This window comes from Macaca mulatta, chromosome 20, assembly GCF_049350105.2.
Source record: "Macaca mulatta isolate MMU2019108-1 chromosome 20, T2T-MMU8v2.0, whole genome shotgun sequence".
Lineage (NCBI taxonomy): Eukaryota > Metazoa > Chordata > Mammalia > Primates > Cercopithecidae > Macaca > Macaca mulatta.
The window spans coordinates 8,879,656-8,898,007 of NC_133425.1; the positions used below are offsets into that span (position 1 = coordinate 8,879,656).

At 39.3% G+C, this 18,352-nt stretch overlaps 1 protein-coding gene across 50 annotated transcripts in view; it reads left to right on the forward strand.

Annotated features, from left to right (window-relative positions):
* Positions 1–18,352, forward strand: part of RBFOX1 (RNA binding fox-1 homolog 1) — a 2,485,711-nt gene that overhangs the window by 2,377,145 nt on the left and 90,214 nt on the right. For all 50 annotated transcript variants that reach the window (XM_077985562.1, XM_077985561.1, XM_077985605.1 and 47 more), the window contains one exon: positions 2,885–2,938. In XM_077985562.1, the coding sequence (XP_077841688.1) occupies positions 2,885–2,938 (54 nt within the window). The remainder of the gene's footprint in view (positions 1–2,884; positions 2,939–18,352) is intronic.

The window sequence follows — 18,352 nt, forward strand, 5'->3', positions numbered from 1 at the left end:
TTCATTTTGTGGCACACAGATTCCCAGTTGTTTTCTTGTAGAGGAGACTTTATCAATTACATTTCTCACAATTGATAGTTGCAAACATGAGATAGCACAGATCTCCTGATGAGGGAGAATATGAGAATATCATTTATTTTCTAATTTTTTTTTATGAAGAGATTGCCATGGGTAGACTTCGCAAACTCATAACTTGCAGAAAGACAGGGAAACAAACAGCAGATTATAGGTGGATAGATAGATTATAGGTATGTTTATAGATAGAAAGTTCAGTAGATAGATGGATACGTAGGTAGGCAGATGAGATAAACATGATTTCTAGGCAGCCTCAAATGCCTCTGAGAGATCTGTAGTTTTTTTGTTTTATTTTTAGAAAAATGAGGCCACTGGCAAATTTACAATCTTTTAAGAGCTACACCAAAATTCATTGATAAGTATACCTTCAAGGAAAAGGAAAAGCAAGTCTTATATGCAGAAGAAAGTATTTAAGGTAGTAAGGATATTCAAAAAACAAAACCTGAGATGAACAGTATGGAAAAGACACCATCTCCACTACCAATAAGAGGGAGGAGCATCAGTAGGGTATGAGATGGAGAACAGTAGAAAGATGAAGAGTGAGCACTTAATAATTATTCATGACCCCATATAGATTGAGTTCACAAATTCTAGGTTTCTGTGAATGTCTGCAGCTTTATTTTCTACTAGTTTTTTTAAGACTCCAAGTTGAAATGTAGACATTAATTTCCATATCCTCAGGAATTGGACTTTTTTAAGAAAAAAGGAAGCAGTGGAATTTCAGTTGGTCAAATTGAAGTCATTTCCATACTCATAAAACACATTCTGAAATGTCTGAACTAATATTTATTTTTCCATCACTATAGAAATTCTTATAAGGCAAGATGTGATTAATACAAGAGAGGAGGGTGTCAGTATGGAATTTCAGAAACCGGTAGGGCAATAGGTCTCAGAATTTCATGTTTCTTTCTGTCACTCCAAAAATGGGGCCTAGGAATTAAATATGCCTCCCAGGTAACTGAAGTGTTAACACTTTGAGAAACTATTCTAAGATCAACCCAGGGGCTGTAAACCACCTAGCTTCTTCAAGTTGGAATTGAAAGTTCTTAGAAAACATTCTTATCAAGTTTTAGAAAGTTCTGGATTTCAACAGACATACTGGCCTGTTGAGTTAGTGAGCCTCCGTTTTCCTTAGTGGATATTAGGAACACCTCTGGTCTATTCTTAGGTGGGGCAGAAAATCACACCTCTCTCTTCTCTGCAGACCACAGGGAGTTCTTACTGTCAAAAATACCTTCCTTCACTTTCAAACTTTTATCATTGCCTTTTCTCAGAAACATTTATTAAAGGATATTTGGTATTTGATCCTCTGCTCAAGGACTCAGAGCAAAAGGAGTACACACCTTACCCTCCTCTGTCTTTCAAGGTTTTTTTTTTCCTTTTTGAGACAGAGTCTCGCCCTGTCACCTAGGCTGGAGTGCAGTGGCACCATCTCAGCTCACTGCAACCTCTGACTCCCGGGTTCAAGCAATTCTCCTGCCTCAGCCTGATTAGTTGGTACTACTTTGTATTTTTAGTAGAGTCAAGGTTTCGCCATTTTGGCCAGGCTGGTCTCTGGAAACTCCTAGCCTCAAGTGATCTGCCTGCCTTGGCTTCTCAAAGTGGTAAGATTACAGGCATGAGCCACCGTGTCTGGCCTGCATGGAGTTTTTTTCTTTCTTTCTTTTGAGAAAGAGTCTTGCACTGTCACCTGGGCTGGAGTGCAATGGCGTGATCTCAGCTTACTGCAACCTCTGCCTCCCAGGTTCAAGCGATTCTCCTGCCTCCGCCTCCCAAGTAATTGGGATTACAGGTGCCCACCACCATGCCTGGCTAATTTTTTGTATTTTTAGTAGAGATGGGGTTTCACTATGTTGGCCAGACTGGTCTCAAACTCCTGACCTCGTGATCTGCCTGTTTCAGTCTCCCAAAGTGCTGGGATTACAGGCGTGAGCCACCGCACCCAGCTCCCGCATGCATGCTTTTATAAAGGCTTAACCAGTAGGAGCAGGAAACAATCACAAAACCCTAAAATGTTATCGTTCTCTGGAAATTGTTCCTTAAATAATGCCCAGCATATATGTAAAGTGCTTTCCAATTTGTGAAAATTCTTGTATGCTCTTTTTTGTGAGTAAAGATTTCTAAAGGGCCAGGATTCATTTTACAAAAACCTCTCCATCCAGAACATTTGGAAAATTACAGATTCCATTCATCATATATACAGGTTATCTGAAAGTTACCTTAGATATCATGCATTGATTAAAAATTTTTTACGGCTCCTGAATGCATTAAAAGGTATTCCACAGTAAATCTCTAGGGGATAAAATATCATTTTCTTTGGTCTTCACGAAGCACTTTGGAATTCTCTAGTATCTTGAGGTTATAATTAGGAATGACAATTGTTAGAATATATTGCTGCCAAGAATTTTGTTTATGCAAGCTTTCTAATTTCTGTGAACTTAATGCAGAGGGGTGTGATGGATTATCTAGCAGTGATATACGAAGACAAAAAATTGAAATTATTATAGTAGTTCTAAAAAATATTGATAGAGTAGAAAATTAATTACCATGTCATTTTCAAAGGATTCACTTGTGACTGGTCGGTAGTTTCCATTCCATTAACTTGCACTGGCAGAAAATCAAAGGAGGGCATGAATCTATTTTCTTATGTATGATTTTTAAATATTTTTATGCTTGCCCAAACAACACCTCCTGTACATTTTAAAACACAAAATAAGATGATTTAACCCATTTGCTTTGTGATTCATTTGCAATTATATAAGATGTTGAATCAAATGTGATAATAATGTTTTCATGTATTTGTTTTAAGGCTGGAAATTGAATCCAGTTGTGGGTGCGGTCTACAGTCCGGAATTCTATGCAGGTAAAGAGTTTCTCTTTGCACGAAGTCTTCTCGGTCTTTTCTAAATGTGCTTTGCCTGCCAAGAATGAATGGGTTTTGTAAAATAACCTGAAGCAAATGAATTCCTATCTTAACAAGTTCTGAATGATTTCTTTGGGCAAAATCAAGAGTGCTTTTAACAGTTTAAAAATTACAAGGGAATCGTGTACGTTTCGTGGTTGCGGGGGGTCAGCATGGAGCCACTGTTCCTTAGGACAATTCTCATTGATTTTGCCCTAAAAAAGCATTGTGAGTTTGTTCAATAGTGTATTGAACAAATGGAGAGCTGCTCACGCCCACTGTATTTCAATGTGCCTGAATGTGTGTTGTAGTCATACATTTCCATTTGGGGTTGGCATTTTCTTTTTCCTGGCAAAGCAGAGAGCTGAGTTGGCTTCATTATTCCAATAATGCAGGAGTGATTTGGAATTGCCAAGGGAAGGCCTATTTCGATAACTAAAAAAAAAAAAAAAGTTGTCTGTCTTTGTTCATTAATCAATTTCCCTTAGCAATTCCTTCTCTCTCTACTTTGCCTTCCAGAATATGTTTCTCTCCTCACCCCTTCCCTGCCTAAGCACCAATTCCATTCTCTTAGAAATTTGGGGAGAGCGTAACCCAGAAGCAGTAGCGACTGAGATGTCATGTCTTGATGTCCTAGGCGTGGCCCGTCACTACTGCCTGTATGTCTCCTTGCTCCTGAACAAGGCTGTATTGAATACTTAGGACCTTAGAAGTAGATTTGCCACATGGATATTTAAAAGAAGTCTTTGATGTGGCTTTTGCTTTTTAATAAGGAGAAATAAATAATCCATTGATCTAGAACCACACCCTTAGTAACCTCTTGACGGTAAGTCATACCCCTTGCTTTGTTTCTTCCTGGGCTGCCTAACTTTTGTCATTTTCCTGATACTAAACACTGACCCTTGTAGATGACAAGGAAACATAGAAAACTTAGCTACTCTGGCACAACAACCAGTCTGACAAAATTTAAGTTAAAAAATGTGGTAAATCTGGAAAGGCTCAACAGGATAACCGATTCCTGGATTTTACGTAGGCGATGTTTGGAGTTATTCTTCATGTGTGAGTTTTACCAGGAGCCTGGATTAAGTCCAGAGATTCTAACGCTGCAAAATAGCTGTGTTCAGTCTTATGGGGGGAACAGACTTAGCCGTCAGGCTTTCCATGATCATATTGTGAACCCCACCCTCCTGAGAAGATACCTCTGCTGAGTGAGGAACATGGACACCATGCCTACACAGCTCAGGTTCAAATTCTGCTTCCCCTACTCACTAGCAGTGTGACCCTGGGCAAGTTACTTTACCTCTCTGTGCCTCAGTTTCCTCATCTGTTAAATGGAGATGATAGTAACAAAGTGATTGGTGTTTATTATAGTTAAATGTGTTAATATACGAAGAGTGGTGTGTAGCCAGCCCCTGTAAATGTTTAGTAAATAAAAATGAATATGTTAATCGCTTTGCCAGGAAGGGAAAGTTAGCCGCGTATTCCGCTAAATTCTAAGTATACTATGAGACGAAGAGATTCTTTTCTTCGTTGATGAGAATATGAGTCCTTTAGCTCTTAGCGTGTTCATTTATTTAGGGGTTCTTAATTTCTGGGATCAGGGCCATGGTAGTTTATTCAGGGGACACACAGAACATGGCATGTGTTGCTGGGATGCATCTTTGTGCAAAGCTGCAAGGAAATCAAATCCCCCAAATGGTTGAAAAGTCAGACAACAGCTTCTATGCCTCTGTAGCAGGCACTGCCCATGAGTGGAGAAGTTAAAGAAATATCAGTTTCTGTTTATATGCGCATATCTGAGTGCGTATTTTCAGCCTAAAATAGCCGAGTGGAGAACAAGTAAGCCTTCTTGTGGGGAGGAAGAGTATGGATGCGTGCGTTGCGGTGAAGAGGGAGAAATGCATTTTTACATTTTTCTGAGCCTGTGCAATGGAGTTGTCAGTTACCCTTGGGTCTAGTAAGGAAGAAAATACCAACTATCTCCATTACTTGTGCTTTCAAACCCACAAACGTATCTGTGGGTGTTTAGGAGGACATTAAGATGACAGTAACAGTTCAGACCGATTTATACATATGAGGATAAATTAATCCGCATGACTTCTAGAACATTAGAGCAGCTATTCAGATTAGCCCAGGGCTGAGCCTCAGAAGTTAGATCATTAGGTTAGAGGAAGACAAAATGTTATAATGTAAGTTAATATTTACTGGATACTTTCTATGGGCCAGGCACTGTTCTAAGCACTGTACATAACTTTAATGTGTTTAATCCTCATGGCAATTTTCCAAATGAGGAAACCAAAATACAAAATATTGGTATTACTGCTCTGAGATTTCAAAGCTGGTCAGGAGGAGGCCGGATTTTGAAATCAGGCTTTGATCGTCTCAGAATTCATGTTCTTTACAACCAGCTGATACTGGTGAGTTGTGTTTTTTTTTTTTTTTGGAGATCGTTTTGCTCTGTTGCCCAGGCTGGCACGATCTCACCATCTCGGCTCACTGCAACCTCTGCCTTCTGGGTTCAAGCAATTCTCCTGCCTCAGTCTCCTGAGTAGCTGGGATTACAGGTGCCCGCTACCATGCCGGGCTTTTTTTTTTTTTTTTTTTTTTTTTTTTGGTAGAAACAGGGTTTTGCCGTGTTGGCTAGGCTGGTCATGAACTTCTGACCTCAAGTGATGCACCCAGCCTGTTCATTTTTTTTTTCGTAATATTAAAGGTCATGATTCCATCGACTGTCTCCTATGATCATGCTACTGCTCTGTGTGCAAACCAAAGGAATGAAAGAAGAGAAGTAACATAATCATTCTGTATTATTCCAGCTGCCACCACCACCACCATATTCAACAAGTGTTACCTGAGAAATCTGAGTATCTGTGTTTCATGCTGCCACTATCTTGATTATCCGGAAAATCCACTTACTTTCCTTTTCAACTGTACATTTGTATGTAGGTAGACAGAGCTCATGATATTCAGAAATGTGGGGACAAGTTGCTGTAATTTTAATACGGCAGAGCAATTCCTTTGAAATATTTGAAGAGCTGCAAACACTGATAGTCTGGCTGGCTTAAATCTGAAGTTTCAGGCACCTGCATCTATGGAATGGACCTCTGCAAAGTGGTAGATGCAGAGCACATTCATTTCCATATCCAGGTATAATTATTACTGTCATGCACCTACATATCCATGACTAAGAATTTATGGGGCATTTTAAATTTCCCTAGCTATAAAAATAGCCTGAATTTATCTTGCAATTCTGAGTGTGCCTCAAAGCTGAAATGAAGACCTTGTCATTGATTTGCTTTGTATTTTTAGTAGGCTGGCTCTGTATCTGCTTAAGATAGAAAGCCAGACTTATTAGTCATTTCTCTATATAAGGTTGTGTGTTAATGACATATTTTATAATATCCCCATAGTGTAATTATTTGATTTTCTGAAGCTTATACAGAATTAACAACCCAGCCTCCAACTGTCTTAGAATGGGGCATGAAAAGTTCACATATTTTGTAAATTAAAATCAATATTTTCAATCTCTCCTAAAGGTAATTTTCCTAATTTAGTAGACTTAAAAGAGAAAGTAGACCATTTACTTTCTCTTTTAATTATAAAATGGCAAGTTATTGGCCAGGCGTGGTGGCTCACGCCTGTAATCCCAGCACTTTGAGAGGGAGACCAGCCTGGCCAACATGACGAAGCCCCGTTTCTACTAAAAATACAAAAGAACTAGCTGGGCATGGTGGCGTGCACCTGTAATATCAGCTACTTAGGAGGCTGAGACAGAAGCATCACTTGAACCTGGGAGGCAGAGGTTGCAGTGAGCCAAGGTTGTACCACTCTACTCCAGCCTGGGTGACAAGAGCAAAACTTCATCTCAAAAAAAAAAAAAAAAAAGGCAAGTTATTTATTTTTGTATGTAACGTTGTGACTCCCCGAGTACATTTTTACTGCAAACTCAGGGTGAAGGCAGGAAGAGCCATTGCAGTTCTTAATGAGGACCTTTAATTACTATTTACAATGATCAATTATGACATTCATTCTCCCTCACACATGCATTGCAAAGGAAGCATTGAGAAATTTCTAATATATTTTGGATGGTTTTTGTTTTCTGAATTCTCATCAAGTCATACTTATAAAAAACCTTCTAAATGCTTATGCCGTAACAGTCTTCAGACAGATACACATACATAAGCACATCCCATGATATATATTAATATATACCTTCTCCCAGGAGAGATGGGTGGTTTTCTATAAAGCAAGAACAGCATTGATAATTTCTAAATCTAATCATCTCCAGAGTCCTTGGGGTTTATTCAAGACATATGAGGATAAGTACCCACACACAAATCCAGGTGAGTCATGAAGCCTTTGGCCAATGTCTATGGCCCTTCTTTAGAGTTTAAGTAAAATTGAAGACAGTAAGGAGAAATAGACTGAGAATATCTGTACCCAGTAGCAGGCCTCGTGTTATTTAGTGTAATTAAAAATAGTGTTTCTAAGAATCTAGAGGAAGAGGCCTCAGCGGGGATTCTTACACTTTCCCTGTCATTGTGAGAATTTCCCTTATCTTCTAATTAAAAAAATATATTTTTAAGAGTAGTATCTTTTAAAGATAATCACAATATCCAGCCAATGAAACTGTTGATTTACGGCCCCTTTAATCTTCATAAATAAGTAAAGCAAAATCAAAATAAATAATAGAAAGTTATACAAAGTTGTCGGCATGGTGCTGACAAATGGTGAATTTATCTGTTTCTCAATTGCCAGTAAGATACACATTGCAAAGCTCACCCACGTTGTATATCATATCTGCCAACTCATTTCTGTGATTAAATATTCCATCAGTGGGGCTATAAGGCAGCAAAGCTTAACAAGATTCATAAGATGCACCACTTGAACACACATAATTCACTTCCATGGATGGAGAGCACCCCGCCTGCAAAGGGAAATTGGAATTGAGTTAAATTATTCCATGAGACATGATCAATAGGGAAAGGCAAAGATCTTCTAATGGAAATGCAGATCTAAGATATAGTTAGGTCCCAAAGATGAGAAACATACAATTAAAATAAAAATAAGGAGATGCAGAGTAAACCAACTTGAAAACCTTGAAGATAACAAAAACTACCCCTAGGGATACTTATTAGTGGAATTTGGGGGGAATAAGGAGATTCTGAATGGATACTCCTGGAAGCAACCATTTCTGGTTTTGAGAGGAAAAAGAAAATGACAGGAATGAAAAACACAGCATGCGTGACTGCAAAGTCACATTTGAAAGGTGGTCAGGTCTTGAAACAAACTCACCCTGGGGTTACAGGGAGGATCAGATAATAGGATGAGCATTAGAGAATTTTGCAGACTGTAAAATAGAAATAGAAGAGGTTCATGTGATCACCAAAGTCACCTCAATTGATTATATCCATGTTGGAAAGGACCTGGCCACAGATCACATGACTTGATGTTGGGCTAGGTGATAGGAAAGTGGATTTGGATCTCAGTATGAAGTTTAGAAATGAAGAGGTTGGCTATAACACTCTTTGATTGCTTATCTCAAAAGGGCAACTGTATTTGACCTTGGATTATCCATACGAAGGTATTGGTTTGCTGTGGAGCGGTGTGAACCATGATTCATCTCAGAATTGGGTCAAAAGAAGGTCCAGGAAGGCTCCCTCGCATTTTTTTTCCTCCCACTTCCACCACCAAGAGTCTATTACAGTTAAGAGAATGACTTTTAGTTACACTTTTAGATGTACCTCTTTTCAATTCCCTTCCTACAATTTGGATCCAATAGCATCTGAGAAAAGTAAGACTGTCTGGAACCCACCTGTGATCACTGTGGTCCCTGACACAGGTTTGCTCTGTTTTATTTATATTGGCATTGGGCTTGGGGTGATTTAGCTAAAAACGTCCTGGGTACAAAGCATGCCCAGTTTGGGGTGAAAGAGCACAGTCTGGGTGTACAAGGTAACTGTTACCATGCAAGCCCTTTGAACTCAAAACCATGGCCATAAGGAGCAGCTCCTCATGAACCAATGACCTTTGGCTCTGGGATGTTTTGTATAGTTTACACATCTGCCAAATTCAAATGCAGTGCACTTCAGTGAGCTGGAACAGCAGAGTCCAGATTTTAGTCCCCAAGCAAAGGATTTTCAGCCTGGAAATGTTCTACTTCAAAGAGTTTATCTTGTACATCTGTTTACCTTTGCCTCCCCTTTTGGTTGCAATTCACTTTGCTTCTCTCCTCTCCTCCCCACATCTGTCTTATCAGATTTTATTCCAGCCCTGCCCATATTTGGCCTTAATTTTTATCTGCATCCTTCTAGATCCCACAGAGGGAATGCAGCTCATCTTTGATGAAGCCTGTGGGGTTTTTTGATCTTCAAATAAGATCAGTACTTGCTTATGTGCTAAAAACTGCATTTTTGAAATAAATTGGTTCTCTTTCTCTTGTGTGGGAAGTCTGTCAAGAACTGCTCCCCGCAAAAGCAGGGGGTGTCAAGATGGTCCTTGTACAAGAAGCCTGACATCCAGGCTATGGAAGGTAGATGTGCTTTGGATATCTGACTCCGGATAAATTTCACAGGGGAAGTTTTAAGTTACTGTTGTCCACATAGTGAGAAACTGAAACCATCAACAACAGCAAGCCACTTTCAGGCACTTGCTCTGTGCAGGCGCTGTGCTGAACACCTTGTTTCACCTCAAATCCTCATGAAAATGCCATCCCATTATTTTCATGATCAAATTATAAAGTCAAGGTTTCTGGGAAAGCTTTACGTCATTTGCCAAATCACAGAACTACTATGTGAAAAAATCTGGTTATTATATAAAGGCCTTTTTTTCTAACTTTCAAGCCCATGTTTTTTCACTGCTTTGCTATGCAGCATCCGTGGTAGGTGTAGATTAGGGCATGTCCTCAGTGTCTTCTATTCATTAGGTCACAGTATATAACAATGAAAACACATTTGCATTTAATGTTGTCTGCCACATACCAGAGTTCATGTTGAGACCTTTACATATATGTACTTAAATTAGAAGTTTTCAGGAGAAGTGTTGTTACCTTCCATTTGCAGGTAAATTAGAGCCAGTGAAGTTACGATGCCACTGGGTGCTGACTGTGAAAGTTAAGGAGTGGGGCCAAAGCTGTATCTTTGTGATTCTAAAGCTTATTTTTTAGCTACAAGTTGCCTCCCACCAATGCTTTAGTTAACCCAAATCCTGGATTAGTGATTCTTAACATGGAGTGACCTTTCTCTTAGGGGAATTGGGCAATTTCTGGAAACATTTCATTGTTACATCTTGGATGGTGGTGGGGGTGGGGATTGGGGAGGGTCATTCACTGCTGACATCTAGTGGGTGGAGGCCAAGGATACTTCAAAACGCCCTACAATGTGCAAGACATTCCTTGACCACAAATAGTTGTCCAGCCCAAAGTGTCAATAGTGCTAGGTTTGAGAAATTCTGTTCTCATTGATGCTATTCAAGATGCCCCATATTCATGGTATACCTTAACAACTCTCATGCCCCACTGGTTGCTACCACTAATAATGTATGAACAGCTGCAGTCATCAATGGCAGTCAAAGAATTTGAAGACTTTCATGTAAATGTTTCCCCTTTGGAGCATTGTATTGTGTTTGACTCCAGAAGGGAAAAGCATAAACTATGATTTTATGCCGCACAACTGTGTTGGGAGTCCCCAAGAGCACTCTCAGGTTCGATGATGGATTACAAGGACTCAGAGTTCAAAAAGGCTGTTACACTCACAGTTAGTTTGTTATAACAAAAGGATACAGATGAAAAATTAGCAAAGAGGAAAAGTGCATGGGGTGAAGTTTAGAAGAAACCCAGCGAAAGCTTCCAGGTATCCTCTCACAGTGGAGTCACACAGATGTGCTTCATTTTTCCAGACATGCCATGTGATAGCACAGGCATAGTGTTATCAGTGAAGCTCACCTGAGCCTTAGTGTCCAGTGTTTTTATTAGAGGCTCCTCACATAGGCAAGCTGCACCTGCATGACTGACCAACTCTCATACCTCAGCCCATGCTATGGAGGTGTGAGGAACAGGAATTTACCATATAAACAATTGGATCAAACCTGTATAGTGTGGTCCAAGGCCTCAGGCATACAGTAACAATTTTTTTGTTTCTGAGATGGAGTCTCTCACTGTCACCCAGGCTGGAGTGCAGGGGTGTGATCTTGTCTCACTGCAACGTCCGCCTCCCAAGTAGCTGGGATTACTGGTGCCCACCACCACACCCAGCTAATTTTTGTATTTTTAGTAGAGATGGGGTTTCATCATGTTAGCCAGGCTGGTCTTGAACTCCTGACCTCAAGAAATCCTCCCACATCGGCCTTCCAAAGTGCTGGGATTACAGGTATGAGCCACCATGCCTGGCCCAAAAATAGTCTTATCAGGCAGAGAATATTCTAAGGGTTGTTATTTCATCTCCCAGGATCTGGCCAAAGTCCAATCCTAAGGACAAGCTGTTTTGGAAAATGTGCAAGGTTTGAGGTAGCCAAGGCCTGCTAGAGTCAACTCTTCCCTGCACAATCATTAAAAGAAAAAAAAAAGAAATGTAAACTTGCAATGTATAGTGACATCCATAATGATGGTAGTAATGAGGATGATGATGGCATAAGAAACGTACCACTGGGTAGCTTGACTCTAGGAAAAAACAAGGCAAATTTAGTTTTGAAAGAGAAAAGAATGTGCCGCTTGTTAGCTTAAAGCAGGGGTCTGCAAACAACTTCTCAGTGTAGGGCCAGTGTTTTTAACTTTGTGATCCCTATGATCCCTGTTACAACTACCGAGTTCTGCCATTGCTGTGTAAAAGTAGCCATAGACAAGATGTAAAGAAACGGGCATGACTGTTTTCCAATAAAACTAAGGACATGAAGTTTAGATTGCATACAATTTTCATGTGTCACAAAATAGTTGCTTTTTTTCAAACATGTAAAATGTGAATGCCATTCTCAGTTTATGGACTGTGCAAAAACAGTGTCCCTACTTAGTTGAGCTTGGCTCAAAGAGCTCAGTGGTAATAAAGCCACTGGGTTAAGCCCTGGACAGTTTCTCTTTTGGTTTTTTAAATTGCACAGTTTTAGCAGTTATATACTGCATGAACCCATGATCTTAGCTGGATGGCGTTCAGCTGTTTGATGTTCATCAGGGAAGGGTCAAAGAGAGGAGACCACGTATTAACACTTATTAGTTGTTTCCATGAATTCGCCTTTTATTGCAGAATCATAGTGTTGGGCACTAGACGCCGTAACTAGGTGCCGAGGTAGCAAAACAAACCCAGGTCTTCCCTCTAAAAGTCTACAGGGTAGGAGAAGGATGCAAAACAAGCTATCAGTGAGTGTGTAGTACACAGTGATACCTGCTAGAGCCGAAACAACAACAAGACTCTCTGCATTGAGTCAAAGGGGTGGTGTAAATTGAGTCTTAAAGGGTAAGAGTTCACCTGGCAAGAAAGTGGGTAAAGATCATTGCAGGAGGGAATATGGAGGTGGTTGGTAGGGTCCCAAGGTGTTTCTCAACCTTTATCTTTAGAGTCCATTGAGAAAACTTTAAAAAAAATACGCATGCTTGATCTTCACACCTGATACCTACTGATGGGAATTTCTGAGCCAAGTTAGCGTTTTTTCCAAAGGCTGAGAAATATTGATCTGTTGAGATCAGAGAGTACCTTCTAGAGAAAGGTTGCAAAAGACCTGAAAATTTTACATAACGAAATCTGAATTTTGGAATGTATCCTTTCAGTGGCAGGCAGCCATTGAAAGCTCTATTAAAAATAACAATTGTAATAAAAAATGAAAATAAATAAGCAAAACACCTGTTGGTGAGTTAGCACTTGCATCTATACTCACGGTGAATAAGTCTTATAATTAAGACTATTATTACTAATATGTGCTTTAAGCCCTGTGGTGCTGGAAGACTTAGGAACAGATTATCAACTACTCAGCAACCCTGGAGATTGGGTTCTTAATTACTAATCTAGTGCCTAAGACAACGGCTATGGTGAAACCTATATCCCGGTTTTGTCTAGATCTTTTAAGAAAGTTAATTACCAGCAATTTCAAACCCAAGGTGACATGATTTTTTTTAATGTTTTAACTGATTAGATTATAAACTCTAATTCGAAAGACTTTTTGCTTCCCATTTTTATTGTTCACTCTTATTCCCCCAACCAATTAAGTTGGTGTGTAAATACAAATAAATTGACCCAATAGTGTTTAATACCCTTTCTGTTAATTATATGTAGATACTCATTCTCTAAGTATAAAACAGAGCTGTCCTGTTCCTTGTCTTTTGAAAATGTAGTTTTGAAGAACCAACTGACAAATGGTAAAACCCTACTTTGAGTGACTACATCGATGACAGTTAATGCATTTCTGGAACTTCCATGGAACTGTTATAACCCATTACAGTCGAAATATTGGTTTATGAAAAATTAATAAAACCAGTGGAAAATGGAATTCCGCATCTGCATTAGCTATTTACACCAAAAGAATCAGCCAGAATTAATTATGCCGTATGCTACATTCTAATGAGTTTTTCATTAAACTGTATACCATTATGGAAACTAAACAAGGATTATTCAAAGAATAATGCCAACGGCTGTTATTTTGTCGAGAGATTAGTTAATGGGTTATATATTTAAATCTGACGCAAAGGTTAATCGATGCACACTTATTGTATTAAACCCAGTATCATTTTAAAACACGAACACCCCAATATCACTGGTATTTCCTCTGGAGAAAAAAAAAACCCATTTGTATGATTCTAGTGTTTGTTTGATGTGTACGTGGTATTGTAAAGATTGAAATCCTCCCTATTAGTTCTCTTTCACTTGTGAAAATGATTTTCACCAGCTGAAATATTATGTTTGTTTTTAGCCAGAACAGGGGAAGGGGGAGTGTGTGTGTGTGTGTGTGTGTGTGTATGTTGTGGCAGGCATAGACAACTTCATCCAATCCGTCTTTGAGAGACTGAAAGGTGACGTGTATTTTCTACTCTCACCAAAAAAGTGAGGTCAAAATTTTAAGCCTAATCTGAAAAGGCTTAGGAGGGCAATTCAAGATGAAGAATCTCGTCCTCATTCCACAAATAGAGTCCCTCCTAAATAGTTCTGTAATAGTACTTGAAATATGCAAGAAGCAATAATAGAGAAGCCTCTCTAGATAGGTTTTCAGGCTCTTACAACATCTTAGAGGCTCTTATTCCTAAGATGAGACGAGAGTATGGAAGGCCTTCTAGGTTCTTTGCAGACACTTGTAAACTCCACTGTTTTCAGTTGAACGACAGTTTCTAATTTTTTTTCCTAATCAGAGTGCAAACTAAAATGTTTTTAGGAACAGGCTGAGAGATAAATAAGTGAAATATCCCAAACTGGAGGCACTATGTCTCGATTATAGCAAGTAGTGGCTTCTCACCGTTGCCCAAAGTGGCTCTGCCAGACAGGAATCCTTGCCCAGGCACCCATGGTTTGTCCCCTGACTTCCCACTAGAAGCTAGACATGTTTTATCACAAAACTCCTAAATGTAAGTGCTTGCAATTCATTTAATACTAAAATATTTGCCATTAACTATTATGTTTAGCATTATGTTTACTGGCCAAAATAGTTGAATAGCTCTAAATTTGCTATTTCCTTTCTTAAAACCAAAATAAGTCCTCACAGCATCATTGTTTTAGATACCCAATAACAATTGCTATTTCCATGATTATTGTTGATTCACTTACTGATTACTATTTGCCAAACACTTTCATGCCCTAGTTCTAATCCTCAGTAATATTCGATAAAGTACACATTTTTGTCTCTATTTGATAGATGCAAACACTGAGGCTCAGAGAAGTACAGCGATTTACCCGAAGTCAACTCACTTGAAGTCAGCAAGGTCAGGAACCAAAACAAAGTTAAAAGTTTCAAAGCCGATGCTTTTTTAACAACACTATAGAAATCTCAAACATTCACTATTTCTCCTCTCTGCATTTTCCTCCTCTATGTCTTATTCCAATCTTGCAAGTAGGATTTTACTTATCTCTAGAAGATACATTTTGCCCAAAGGCTTCCTTGGTTGGATTTAAAACCCTATTACAAATTCTTAAACATAATCAGGAGGTTCTACGTAACATCTGTAGCCTAGAAGAGTCAGGTGTTTCCAGCCAGATGGCAGCTTCAGAATTCTTAAATGTAGCTTTGTTGTAAAGGGGGTAATGGGTATTGATCATTCTCATGCTGAAGGTTGTGTTTTTATCAACTCAGGACCAAGTATCACCATTGATAAACAGGTGTAGCTTTGAGAGAGAGTGTCTAAGCTTTGGAGTCAGACAAAACTGGTTTAGAGTTTAGTTTTATTATACTTTTTATCTGAGCTTTCATTTCCTCTTGGGTTTGATAAGAAAAAAGCATATGTGTAGAGTACATCTTGTATAGCACCTGAAACCCAGTGCCACCTTAATGGGTTGGGTTCCCTACATGAGGTTCCTATGTAGTCCCTAGCATTTTACTGTTGTCAGCACCATCTGCATCCCCTGGAAGCCTATGAGAAATGCAGGGTGTCAGGCCCCACCCCATACCCCCTAGATAAGAATCTGCATTTAGAAGAGTCCCAGGCGATTCGGAACATAGTAGAGTTTGAGAAGCAAGGCCCTAGTAGTCCTCTTATCTATATATTGACACCCATAATTTTGAAGGACAAACATCTTGCAAGATAATACTTATTTCCATTGTTTTTGTTGTATCCAAATTGATATACCTCCACAAATACTATATGGAATAACTTTCTGAATTTATTTCTTTCTTTTTTGAGACGGAGTCTCCATCACCCAGGCAGGAGTGCAGTGGTGTAAGCTCACCTTATTGCAACCTCTGTCTTATGCGTTCAAGCAATTCTTGTGCTTCAGTCAGCCAAGTAGCTGGGGTTAAAAGGTGTATGCCACCGTGCCTGGCTAATTATTTATTTATTTTTTTTTGGTTAGAGATGGGGTTTTGCCATGTTCGCCAGGCTGGTGTTTAACTCCTGGCCTCAAGTGATCCGCCTGCCTTGGCCTTCCAAAGTGCTGGGATTACAGGCAGGGTCTCCACACCTGGCCTAATTGTTTTATTGTTTTGGAAACAATGAATTCAAAATAAATTTTGAGCAAATATTTTTAAAAGCCTGTGTTTTTAAAAAGTTTGAACAAAAATGAAATAAAATTAATTTTTTGGCAAGTATTGATCAAATGATAGCCTCTGAAATACTTAGTGCCATTTCCCTGGGGAAGGGCTAATGGTGTACTGAGAGACAGTTACTGTTAGCATTGTTCCAAGCCGTAAAGGGATCTTAGAACATTGATCAGCAAACTTTGTCTGTAAAGGGCCAAACACTAAACACTTTAGCCTCTGCAGGCCATAAGGTCTCTATGCAATTACTCAGCCCTGTCATTTTAGCAGAAAAGCAGCCATACACAAAAATGAATAGAGGTAGCTGTCTGCCAATGAAACTTTACTTATTATATACTGAAACTTGAGTTTCATACTATTTTCACTGGTCAAATGTTGCTGTGATTTTTGTCAACCATTTAAATTGTAAAAAGCATTCCTAGCTCACAGACCATATAAAAATAGGTGGGGGGGCTGCGGGTTGGGGCAGGGAAGAGGTTGGATTTGGCCAAAAGTCTGTAGTTGGGTAGCACTTGATTTAGAAGATGATTGTTAGAACCATGAGTCCAGGAATCCGGTTGGTATGATTTGCAGTCAGCCTCTTAAGATCTGAGTCACTTCGGACAAGAACAAAAAGTTCGCTATGCTCCAATATCTTCATCTATTAAATGGGTATAAAAATAGTGTCTGTCCTAGAGGGTCATTAAGAGTAAATGATAATCTAAGTTGAAGTTGAACAAAATACCCAGTGGTTCTCAGGTATTCAGTAAAACACTTTGGGAGCTCTTATTGTTAGATTTATCATATTAAGTTAATTATTTTGTGTCAATGCCACTATTAGCCTAAATTTTGGCTGCAGGAGATTAAGTGAACAGTTTGAGTGAGTCATTAAAATTTTCAAACAATAAACAATCAAGGAACAAATTGTTCTTCTTTGTATTATTCTTGTGACTTTTCCAAAAAGTCTCAAGTAATGTCAAAATAAAAAGCAAAAAGGAAACAAACAAGAAGTGGTGTATTTCTTCTTGAATATTACAAAAACCAAAGCTTATAAAAATAAATTGGAGTGAGGGATTATTTACACTATAGACAGATTCGCTTCAGGGCCCCTTTAAATATGGAAATCCCTGGGTACAATTAAAACATGATTTGATTTATAAGAAGTAAACATTCAGAGCAACATTTTTTCTGCAACATCTGTGCCCAAATGGAAATATCCCTATACTTAAAACTCTACCATAACCCTTCAGAGCAGTTCATCTTTCAGGCTGGTATAAAAGCATTAGGGATTAACTGTGAAAATATTCTTACATGCATTAGCTCAATGCTAGTCTGATGTTCAAAAATGCGTGACTGTAAAAGTATCCACAGTCCATTGGGGCTTTGGGTAAATTTTGGATAAATCTGTCAATTGAAAGCAGTCACCTCCATCGATAGGGACCTCATGGTAACGTCTTTGGCTTCTAGGTCCAAGAGAAGTTTGAGGCTTGTGGGTCACTTTATCGGGGACCCTCATGATAAGGTAGGTAGATGTATTAGTTGGCTAGTGCTGCTATAGCAAAGTATCACAGATTGGGTGGCTTAACCAGCAGTCCCCAACCATTCTGGCACGCGGGTTGGGTTTTGTGGAGGCAGTTTTTCCACGGATCAGGTAAGGGGAATGGTTTCAGGATGATTCAAGTGCATTTCTTGTGTACTTTATTTCTAATATTACTACATTGTAATATATAATGAATTAATTATACAGCTCGCCATAATGTAGAATCAGTGGGAGCCCTGGGCTCGTTTTCTTACAACTAGACAGTCTCATCTGGGGGTGATGGGAGGCAGTAACAGATCAGGCATTAGATTCTGATAAGGTACACACAACCAAGATCCCAAGCATGCTCAGTTCACAATAAGATTCCCACTTTTGAGAAAATCTGACAGGAGGTGGAGCTCAGGCGGTATGTGAACAATGAGGAGAGGCTGTCAATACACATGAAGCTTTGCTTCGCTCACCTGCAGCTCACTTCCTGCTGTATGGCCCAGTAAGGTCTGTGGCCCGGGGGTTGGGGAAGCCTGGCTTAAACAGAAATTTATTTTCTCACAATTCTGGATGCTGGAAGTCTGAGATCATGTGTTGGCAGGGTTGGTTTCTTCTGAGGCCTCTCTTCTTGGCTTGCAGATGGCCATCTTCTCTGTCTTCACGTGGGCTTCCCTGTGTGTCCTCCTCTCCTCCTCTTGTAAGGAGATGTG